The 10,813-nt window shown below is 59.3% G+C and overlaps 1 protein-coding gene across 2 annotated transcripts in view; it reads right to left on the reverse strand.

Moving 5' to 3' along the window:
- Window positions 1–10,813, reverse strand: part of NCF4 (neutrophil cytosolic factor 4) — a 20,835-nt gene that overhangs the window by 4,181 nt on the left and 5,841 nt on the right. For both annotated transcript variants that reach the window (XM_006757428.2, XM_006757429.2), the window contains exons 2-7: window positions 10,660–10,744; window positions 10,151–10,304; window positions 7,258–7,328; window positions 3,842–3,969; window positions 2,804–2,861; window positions 2,038–2,136 (exon numbers count right to left, since the gene is read on the reverse strand). In XM_006757428.2, the coding sequence (XP_006757491.1) occupies window positions 2,038–2,136; window positions 2,804–2,861; window positions 3,842–3,969; window positions 7,258–7,328; window positions 10,151–10,304; window positions 10,660–10,744 (595 nt within the window). The remainder of the gene's footprint in view (window positions 1–2,037; window positions 2,137–2,803; window positions 2,862–3,841; window positions 3,970–7,257; window positions 7,329–10,150; window positions 10,305–10,659; window positions 10,745–10,813) is intronic.

Raw genomic sequence — 10,813 nt, forward strand, 5'->3', positions numbered from 1 at the left:
GGGGCGGTGGTAGGGTGGGGGGGTGGGGGGTTGCCCCACGGGGGCAAATGTCTGGAGACATATTTGATTGTTGCATCTGGAGCCTTGCGACCGGCATCCAGTGGATAGAAACCAAGGATGTTGCTAAAGATCCTACAGTGCACAGGCCGGCTCCACAACAAAGTACTAACCGGCCCAATGTCAATACCGCCGTCAATACCGCCGTGGCTGAGAAACCACGTGACAGACCAAGAACTTAAACCCAGCAGGTTAACGGAGTGGGCTCAATCAACTGTTTCTTGGGGGCAGGCAGAACTAAAGGCAGGTGTAGGCTCCACAGTCATGTCTCCCCAGGGGCTAGATTCCCACCTGCCCAGGTCCATCCCCAAACTGCAACTTCCCGGGGACTTCCTTGACCTCCTATCATTCTCTGATCCTCTCACTAGACCCAAAGCAATCTTACCTCCACCCTCACCTCCATCCTCACTTCTAACCTCGCCTCCAACCTCACCTCTACATCACCTCCACCCTCACCTCCACACTCACCTCCACCCTCACCTCCACCCTCACCTCCCCTCTCACCTCCACCCTCCCCTCCCCTCTCACCTCCCCCCTCACCTCCACTCTCCCCTCCCCCCTCACCTCCATCCTCTCCTCCACCCTCACCTCCACCCTCGCCTCCACTCTCACCTCCACCCTCGCCTCCACTCTCACCTCCACCCTCGCCTCCACTCTCACCTCCACCCTCGCCTCCACTCTCACCTCCACCCTCGCCTCCACTCTCACCTCCACCCTCGCCTCCACTCTCACCTCCACCCTCGCCTCCACTCTCACCTCCACCCTCGCCTCCACTCTCACCTCCACCCTCGCCTCCACTCTCACCTCCACCCTCGCCTCCACTCTCACCTCCACCCTCGCCTCCACTCTCACCTCCACCCTCGCCTCCACTCTCACCTCCACCCTCGCCTCCACTCTCACCTCCACCCTCGCCTCCACTCTCACCTCCACCCTCGCCTCCACTCTCACCTCCACCCTCGCCTCCACTCTCACCTCCACCCTCGCCTCCACTCTCACCTCCACCCTCGCCTCCACTCTCACCTCCACCCTCGCCTCCACTCTCACCTCCACCCTCGCCTCCACTCTCACCTCCACCCTCGCCTCCACTCTCACCTCCACCCTCGCCTCCACTCTCACCTCCACCCTCGCCTCCACTCTCACCTCCACCCTCGCCTCCACTCTCACCTCCACCCTCGCCTCCACTCTCACCTCCACCCTCGCCTCCACTCTCACCTCCACCCTCGCCTCCACTCTCACCTCCACCCTCGCCTCCACTCTCACCTCCACCCTCGCCTCCACTCTCACCTCCACCCTCGCCTCCACTCTCACCTCCACCCTCGCCTCCACTCTCACCTCCACCCTCGCCTCCACTCTCACCTCCACCCTCGCCTCCACTCTCACCTCCACCCTCGCCTCCACTCTCACCTCCACCCTCGCCTCCACTCTCACCTCCACCCTCGCCTCCACTCTCACCTCCACCCTCGCCTCCACTCTCACCTCCACCCTCGCCTCCACTCTCACCTCCACCCTCGCCTCCACTCTCACCTCCACCCTCGCCTCCACTCTCACCTCCACCCTCGCCTCCACTCTCACCTCCACCCTCGCCTCCACTCTCACCTCCACCCTCGCCTCCACTCTCACCTCCACCCTCGCCTCCACTCTCACCTCCACCCTCGCCTCCACTCTCACCTCCACCCTCGCCTCCACTCTCACCTCCACCCTCGCCTCCACTCTCACCTCCACCCTCGCCTCCACTCTCACCTCCACCCTCGCCTCCACTCTCACCTCCACCCTCGCCTCCACTCTCACCTCCACCCTCGCCTCCACTCTCACCTCCACCCTCGCCTCCACTCTCACCTCCACCCTCGCCTCCACTCTCACCTCCACCCTCGCCTCCACTCTCACCTCCACCCTCGCCTCCACTCTCACCTCCACCCTCGCCTCCACTCTCACCTCCACCCTCGCCTCCACTCTCACCTCCACCCTCGCCTCCACCCTCACCTCCAGCCAGTCTTTGTTGATGCGACTGAGAAGGAAGACCACATCTCCAGCTTTGAAATTCAGCTCCAGCTTGCTGTTCCCCGTGAAGTCAAACAGGGCCTGGGGAGAAGAATGGAGGAGGCGGGAGGAAGGAAACAGGCGCTGAGTTCCTACTAAAGTGCTTGCTTGGTGTCCCATTTAACAGGTGAGGAAGCTGAGGCTCGGAGCATGAGTGACTTGTCTGAGGCCACTCCACTAGTTACCAGAGCAGCCGGGATTAGAACCCAGGTCTCCCGGACTCCAGAGTGGATGCTCCTTCCACAGGTGTGGTGAGCACGGGAGGGAAGGAGCCAGTCTCCCTGGATCCAGCACCTTCCCTGACCCCCAGGCCTGTGTTAGCTCCAGCGCCCCCAGAACCTGCAGGCACTGACGCACTGGCTCTGAGACGCACGTGTTTATGTGTGTGTCCTCGGGGAGCCATGCGCTCCTGGAGGACAGGGCCTTGTCATCTCTGCTGCATTAGTCCCCAGCAGGGCTGGCCCAGGGGGCCCAGGAAAGCTTGCTGAGTGGGTGGCTGGACACTCTATTCTGCCTCTGTATGCTCATCGCGTCCCCTCCTCACAGCTGAGCTGGGGGCCTCGGTGACCAGTGACCAAGGCGGAGGCTGGGCCTTTCCTCCCGGCAGTACCCAGCCCCACCCTAGACACAAGCCAACAGCCAGCAGGAGGGGCTCCCGCTGAGGGTGGAGCTGCCCAGAGGGGAAGTGGGGGGGCAGGCCCGCAGGTACCTCTGCTCTCGGAGCTGCCAAGCGGTCTAAGCCGGTGCCTTGCGGGGACTCGCTCTTGCTGCAGAGAGAGAAGAGGGGGTGTCAGCACTCCCGGTTCTCTGGGCCCAGTCTCTGCTTCTGTGCCAGAGGTAGGTGCAATCACTCCTGCGGGCCGTCATTCACCCCCTCCCCCTTCTTGCTGCCCCTGGAGGAGAGATTGGACCCCTTTGTGGACCAGGAAGCAGAGGCTGAGAAAGAAGGTGGGGGTGAGAGTGGGAACACAGCCACTTAGAGCCCTATCTTGCCAGACATCTTACATTTGCCTTTCTTCTACTCCCCAACTTCTACAGTTATGTTATTATTCTAACTAGAGGCCCGGTGCATGAAATTCGTGCACTTGGGGAGGGTGGTCCCTCAGCCCAGCCTGCGCCCGCTTGCAGTCTGGGAGCCCTCAGACATCCTTAGCACTGCCATGGAGGCAGGAGAGGCTCCAGCCACTGCCGCTGCTCTTGCCAGCTGTTAGTCTGGCTTCTGGCTGAGCAGTGCTCCCCCTATGGGAGTGCACTGACCACCAGGGGGCAGCTCCTGCACTGAACACCTGCCCCCTGGTGGTCAGTGTGCACCATAGCAACTGGTTGTTCCACCGTTTGGTCGATTTGCATATTAGCCTTTTATTATATAGAATGCTTCACCGAGGACCCGGGCATGGGGAGGAGACATCCCTGCTCCAGGGACCAGGGATGGGATTCAGCCTGTGCCCGTCTGAGGAGGTAGCTGGGCACTGAAGGCACTCCCAGGTACTGGCTGGAGGCAGGATCCGAGGGGGGTTGGGGGTCGGGGGAGGGTCGTGCTCAGAAGTGCCTCCCCTGGCACCCTCAGCAGCAGCAGCCTCGCCTTGGGAAACCCAGCCTGATTCAGTGGCTGATTTTCAATAATTTTCTGCAGGACAGAACTGGTCTCGGTTTCTTCCCTGCCTCCAGGGAAAAGAGGGGTGCAGAGCCCCTGGTTAGGAGGAAGTGGCCCTAGGCTCTGGCCCCCGGAATGCGGGATGTCACTTACACCTTCCGGGTGCGTGGGCGGAGCCGGCGGAGCGCCTGGGGCACCTGCTCCGAGTCGTAGGGCGACTGATAGAAGAAGATGCGGACGTCCTCGTCCATCAGCACCCAGATGGGCAGGCTGAGGAGGCTCTGTGTTTGGGCGAGAGGTCGGACGAGACAGGAGGGTGGTCATCAGCAAGGCGTGCGCACCCCAGCCCCACGGCTCCATCCCTCCACCCACACTGCACCCCCTCTTCTCTGCCTGGTAACAGAAAAGGGGGAGATGTTAACCATTTCAATGGGCTCAGGTAACATTTCACAAAGAAGAGTTCGTTTGGAAAAGACCTCCAGGCTGGACAGTGCAGGTGATGCCAGGTCACAGGACACGGCGGTGCCTGTCCAGGCTCTGCACTGAGTGCCCCACCATGTGACCTCACTCCGTCTTACCGCTTCTGGCCCTAACTCAGAAAGGTGCCGGGACCTGCCTGAGGCCACACAGCCCAGCAAGTGCTCAAGGGGGAGCACTCAGCGCCATCTGCCACCAATGCCCAACCCTTAGCTCAAAATGAGACATTGGGGGGGGAGCAATCCCCCAAATGATCCCAAATAACAACAATTGGTGATATTATGGCCTAAAAAACACTTTCTATACCAGGGGTGGGCAACCCCTGGCACACGTGCCAAACATAGCACGCCAGTAATTTTTGCTGGCACGCAAACCCTCTCTTATAATCTTCCATTTACAATTTTTTCTTAATATCGACTTTTTTATTTTTCAGATAAATTCAGTGTAGGTGCATCTTAGATAAATAAATAATTTTACATAACAAGTTATCTTAAAGGCCATAGACATGGATTGATGAGAGAGGGGAAGAGCAATTTCTATGCCTCTGCCTTAACTCTCCCAGCCTTCCTAGATCCGACCAGTGTTTTGGTTTCATCCACATACGCTTGTTATTTTTCATCATCATATACTGTGTTTTTGTCGCTCGAATGAATTTTATTATTTCTTCAAGGTTCTTCACATACGTACACCTTCAGAGATATCAAGTAGGCGTAACATGTTCTCAAAAAAGTAGGGTTGGCATGCAGAAGAATTTTGAGTCAGAGATTTTGCTGGTTTGGGCACGCACTCACAAAGAGGTTGCCCACCCCTGTCCTATACTTTATCATATATCACAATTGGGGAAACTGAGGTGCAGAGAGGGACAGTGCCTGGCCCAGTTGGCAGAGCTAGGAAGTGGTGGGGTCAGGACTCTCACTCGATCTGAGGCTAGGAGCACCACCACGATGCAGACCATGAGGCGTGAGGACCCAGGACCGCACAGGCCCCCAGGAACTCTGTGCTTAGCTCTGGGTGCTGAACCCCCACAGATGCACAGAACCCAGACCTCCTCAGAGAATCTCATGGAGGCAGTGGGAGGAGGGGGACGGGGGCGCGGTCAGGAACCCCATTCCTGAGGAACTGGGAGCACAGAGCCTGAGGAAGCACAGCTGTCCCAGAGGAGGGCTGGGGGCAGCCCAGAGTTGGGTCTGAGCGCACAGACACTGAGCCAGGCTGCACCCAGATCTAATCCCGGCTTGGCCGCTCACCAGCGGGGTGACTCTGGGCCTCCATGTGCTCACTAATAACATGGGGGTGATTCCAGCATCTCCCTCCTGGGGTTGTGTAAGGATCAAATAAAGGGATTACCCCACAGAACCCCATCCGGCATCTAGCAAGTGACCCGTCCAAGTGAGATCTCACCAATGTTGCTGTTATTTTCATTACGACACAGCACAGTGGGTAAGAGCACAACTAGAGTCTCAGAGATGTGAGTTCAAATCCTACCCCTCCTCCCTCCCTGCTCTGTGACACTGAGTGAGTGACTACCTCTCTGTGCCTCCCTCCCTCATTTTAAAATAAGGTTAATAGTATCTAATGCACAACTCACTGACGGAAGCAAATGAGCCCGTTCATCTTTCTGCCGAATGCAGACTAAGGGCCCCCCTGTCGCTAGTCAAAGCGCTCACATAGTTCCAGGCCGTTGTCACCATCACGTGACCCACATTCTCCATCAGGAGACCCGTGGGGGGAGGGACCCAGGCTCTCCTTAGAGCTGTCCAACAGTGGGCCAAGCAGCCTGGGTCAGGGGAGAGTGGTAGTGAGCTTCCCATCTCCGCAAGTGTGCAAGCACAGGATGGGGTCATCCCAGCAGAGCTTCTTGCACTGACTGAGCTCTGGGCTTCGAGGAATCAAACTGGACAGCGCGAGGCAGGGATGGGGTCCTCCGGGCTGCTGGCTGCAGAGACCACGTGTGGGATGCAGCTCTGCAGCATCTTCCCCTCCCTCAGCGCACACTCTCCTCTCCCAGGTCTTTGAGAGGAGGGTGGGCCTTCCAGACACGCTGGAGGAGCAGCTGCCACAGCGCCCTCTGGAGGGGAGATGCCTCCACGGCTGGTTCCCTAGCCACCAGAGAGGGAGGTGGGCCATCTACCCCTCCTCCCACCTCCACAGTCCTACCCTCACTCCTCGGGGAGTCATGATCTCAGTTTCCAAAGCACCTTCGTGTCCTTTTCTCAACGGATCCCCACGCCACCCCTAGGAGACCTGCAGGCGCTGCCGCATTTCATAAGCGGGAAACCCAGGGCCCAGCGAGGATGGGCAGCTCACCCCAAATCTCCGAGACAGTCGACGTCTGAGCAAAGACTAAAGCGACCCTAGCTCAGTGCTCTTTGCCGTGAGAGTGGAGGAGGAAAGCGAGCTTGCCTCTGGGCTATGAGGACGCTTCCTTTTCTAGTTTCCTGCAGCTGCCATCCCGCATGGCTTGTATGCCTCCAGTGACAGCGTGCTCACTACCACACGAGGAACACGGTTCCTTTCTTGCCTAGCTCCGTTCCATGAAAGGTCTTCCCATACCAGCCTGGTCCCTGCCTTTAAGAGGCCCCTTCCCCTGCCTCCCCATCGCCCAGGGATGCCGACAATGTATAGGATGGGGAATAAACAAGGGCACCCAGCCAAGGCCCCTGAATGACACTAACAGCAGCTGGGCCCTGGCAAGGAGGCCTTCCTCCCGTTCGCACAAAGATGCCAAGTGAGGGAGCTGTCGCCTTGGCCTCTCGTGCCCCAGGGTGTAGGCCAAGCCTCTTGGTGACTTCATGACCCACCTGCCCATGTTCCACTGGGCAGTGAGCACCTCGGAGGCAGGCAGCAGGCCCCAGCCACCTCCATATCAGAACGCCCGGCACAGGCACTGTATTTGTCAGTTCAAAGTTCCATCTCCCTTGCTCCGGCGCCATCCCCACCCGCTGGAGGCCTGAGGGTCAGGCCTTTAAGGATTGGAGATGTGGCTCATCAGAGCCAGAGAACCAGCCCCTGTTCCCAAAGCTGTGCTCGGAGATGGCACCTGGGCCCCACCCACCCCTCCCAGGTGCCAGGGTGCGTGGCCCCGCCGTTACCTTCATGTAAGCGTTCAGGGCAGGTATCCGCATCTCGGCGATCTCCTGCTTCACACCCATGTAGACTTTGGCTGAGGAGAGACGAAGAGCAGTGGGTCCTGGGGGCCCAGCCCAAGCACCGGGTCTCTGGGCTCCTCCCCATGGGTCAAGGTCCCTCCCCTCATCTTTCCAGGCGCGGAAGTGGCGCTCTGTACCACCCCACCGTCCAACTCGCATTCTCCGAGTCACAGGATCACCGGCTGGTACTTGGCTTGTATTAATTGTGTATGTGTTACCTGGCTGCCCCCACCACACACACACACACACACACACACACATACACACACGCGCGCGCGCACATACCCCCCGACACATGCACACACACGCATACGCATACACACACGCGCACACACACCCCCACACATGCACTCACACGCATACACACATGCGCACACATACCACCACACACATGCACACACACGCATACGCATACACACGCGCGCACACATACCCCCCACATGCACACACACACACACATATGCATACGCACACGCGCACACATACCCCCACACACATACACACACACGTACACATACACACACGCGCACACATACCCCCACACACACATGCGCGCGCACACACACACACACAACATGCACACACATACACACACGCGTACACATACACACATGCGCACACATACCCCCACACACACATGCGCACACACACACACACACACACACACACATGCTCACGGCCGTGTCCCCATCACCTAGGAGAGGGGCCCTCATCGCTGCTGCACATCCAGCCGCCGTCAGAAACCTCACTGTGCTGGACTCACCCCAGAACCATTGGGTCAGAATGCCTAGGGCAGGGGCCCGGGCATTAGGAATTTTAAATCTCAAGTGACTTCCAATATGCCGCCAAGATTAAGGACCACCCGTCTAGAATGTTCCCCAAATCAGCACATATTTGCTGAGCGGATGAATGAATCCTTCTTCAAAGGCGAGGCCGAGTGTCTGGGGGGAGAGGGACACAAACGTCCCCTCGAGGAGCTGCCCATGGGGCTGTAGGGCATCCTCTCAGGGGGGCCCCGCCCAGAAGGGAGCCCTGAGTCTAAAGGAGACCCTGGAGGAGCAGCAGTGAGGTAGGAAGGAACTGGAAGACGCCGGGGCCACGGAAGTTTGGAGAGAGCTTCCTGGAAGAGGAGGCAAGACCATAAAGACGAGGCCTGAGAGGCGTCCGTGTCCACCGAAGTCAGAGTGAACCGGCCGCAGGCCACCATCCGAGGGGAACACAGTGGAGCAGGAAGAGCTGAGGCCGCGGTGGTGGGCTGAGCAGCGGGTGGGCCATGGGAAGGGGAGGCAGCGAGCGAGGACTTATTGTAAAAGGAAGAAGAGCCCTGACCGGTTTGGCTCAGTGGATAGAGCGTTGGCCTGCGGACTCAGGGGTCCCGGGTTCGATTCCGGCCAAGGGCATGTGCCTTGGTTGAGGGCACATCCCCAGTGGGAGATGTGCAGGAGGCAGCTGATGGATGTTTCTCTCTCATCGATGTTTCTTGCTCTCTATCTCTCGCCCTTCCTCCCTGTAAAAAATCAATAAAATATATTTTTTTAAAAAAAGTCTAGCCCAGTGGTTGGCAAACTGCGGCTCGCGCGCCAGCCGGTTTGGCTCAGTGGATAAAGCGTCGGCCTGCGGAATGAAAGGTCCCAGGTGCCATTCCGGTCATGGGCATGTACCTTGGTTGCGGGCACATCCCCGGTGGGGAGTGTGCAGGAGGCAGCTGATCGTTGTTTCTCTCTCATCGATGTTTCTGACTCTCTGTCCCTCTCCCTTCCTCTCTGTGAAAAATCAATAAAATATATTTAAAAAAAAAAAGGAAGAAGAGATCCTTGAGGGGTTTGGGATCAAGGAGGCTGTTGCAAGAACGCTCACCCACGGCTCCTGTTTGTGTAGAGATGGACGAGGTGAGCCTGGGTGGGCACTTGGCGGATTCGAGATGTAAAGAAGGTGAGGGCACAGGGCACACGCGGACAGGCTGCCTGCGGAGACCCTCCGGGAGCAGGAGGGACCCCGCTTTCCTCTGCAGCCCAGAGAGGGGAAGAGGCTGGAGCAAGCAAGTCCAACTCCAAAGGAGGAAAGAGAAGCCGGAGTCCCTGGGATTGGCTGCAGCCCCTCCGGAGCTGGTGGGGAGGACCCGTGGGCATTTGTAGACGGAGAGGAAGCAGGAGCTAGTAGGGGTGGGTTTGTGCTCGAAGAAGGAAAGGGCCTGAAGGGCTCTGTCTTTGGGGGAGAGACGCTTGTGTGTGGCCTGCAGGCGTGCAGGGTCCCCCAGGACCACGTGGGTGGGGATTTCTCTTGCAGGGCTCGGCGGGGCAGGAACTGAGAAGTCAGAGGTTTGGGCCCGTCCAAGGTGCAAGTTAGGCTCGAGGTGGGAAGGCCAGGGGGCGAGGGGTGAGGGGCGAGAGGCTGCCCAGAAGCAGAGCTGTGCTGCCCACAGCCTCTCAGCAGAGCAGCGAAGGAGGGGGCGCCATGGGCCCCGGGGGAGCCAGGACTGCGCAGGCAGGAGGCAGTTCTCATGGAGGGGCCGGAGCGAGGGCTGCAAGATGAGTCTGCGTGATTAATGAAGGAGACACACAAGGCCTGACGCACGCGCTCCACACCATGGCATGGTCACTGGGGGTGGGGGGACTGCAGCGTGAAGGTGCTCAGTGCATAGAAGTCAGGGGCTCTGAGGCTGGAGCCAGAGGGCAGCCATGCTGCCAGGGGAGGGCGTGGATCAGGGCCTGCCTCCACGTGGGCCAGCACAGGACCGAGCAGTGTCCGCAGAGCTGGGAGGGGGCAGGTGGACATGGCTTTGTCCTCAGCCAGGGCCCAGCTCTGCCCGAAGCAGGCCTGGGAGCGGCCGGCCTACCTGGGAGGGCGGGCAGGTTGCAGGGGAGGGCGCTGGTCTTGCTCTCGGGCCCGTACCGCTCCTCCAGCTTGCTCTGCAGGGCGTGGAACTGGCGGTAGCGGCGGTAGATGAGGTACTTGGATCCCCCTTTCGTCTTCACCTCGATGACGAAAACCTAGGACAGAGGCCAGGGGGTAGGACCTCGGAGGCCAGGGGCAGGGGAGGGGGCGGCTCCAGGCTCCCAGGGTTAGAGCAGGGTTTCTCAACCTCAGGAGGCCAAATGATTCTTGGTCGTGGGCCGTCCTGTGCAGGGCGGTGTGTGGGGCAGCGTCCCCGGCCTCCACCCCTGGGTGCCAGTATCGCCCCCACACCACGTGGTAACAATAAAAATGCCAGTGGGTACCGACTGCCACACGCCCCCTGAGGGCAGAACCGCCCTGCCAAGAACCGCTGGGTGGAAGTTAAGAGACAGGAGAGTTAAGGTTCAGAGGTCAGCGGGCAGAGGGTGAGGGTCCAGGGGTTTCTCTTACAAAGTGGCTGGTGAAGCCCCTCTTCTCCTCGATGTCAGCGATGTTGGCTGAGACGGCCACGTCGTCGGGAAGCTGCTCGAAGTCGCTGAGGAGGAAAAGAAGCCTGTCAGCCGCCCGATCTGCTCAGGGGACACTGGGTGGGAGGCAGCGGGCA

Source organism: Myotis davidii, unplaced genomic scaffold (assembly GCF_000327345.1).
Source record: "Myotis davidii unplaced genomic scaffold, ASM32734v1 scaffold514, whole genome shotgun sequence".
Taxonomy (NCBI): Eukaryota; Metazoa; Chordata; class Mammalia; order Chiroptera; family Vespertilionidae; genus Myotis; species Myotis davidii.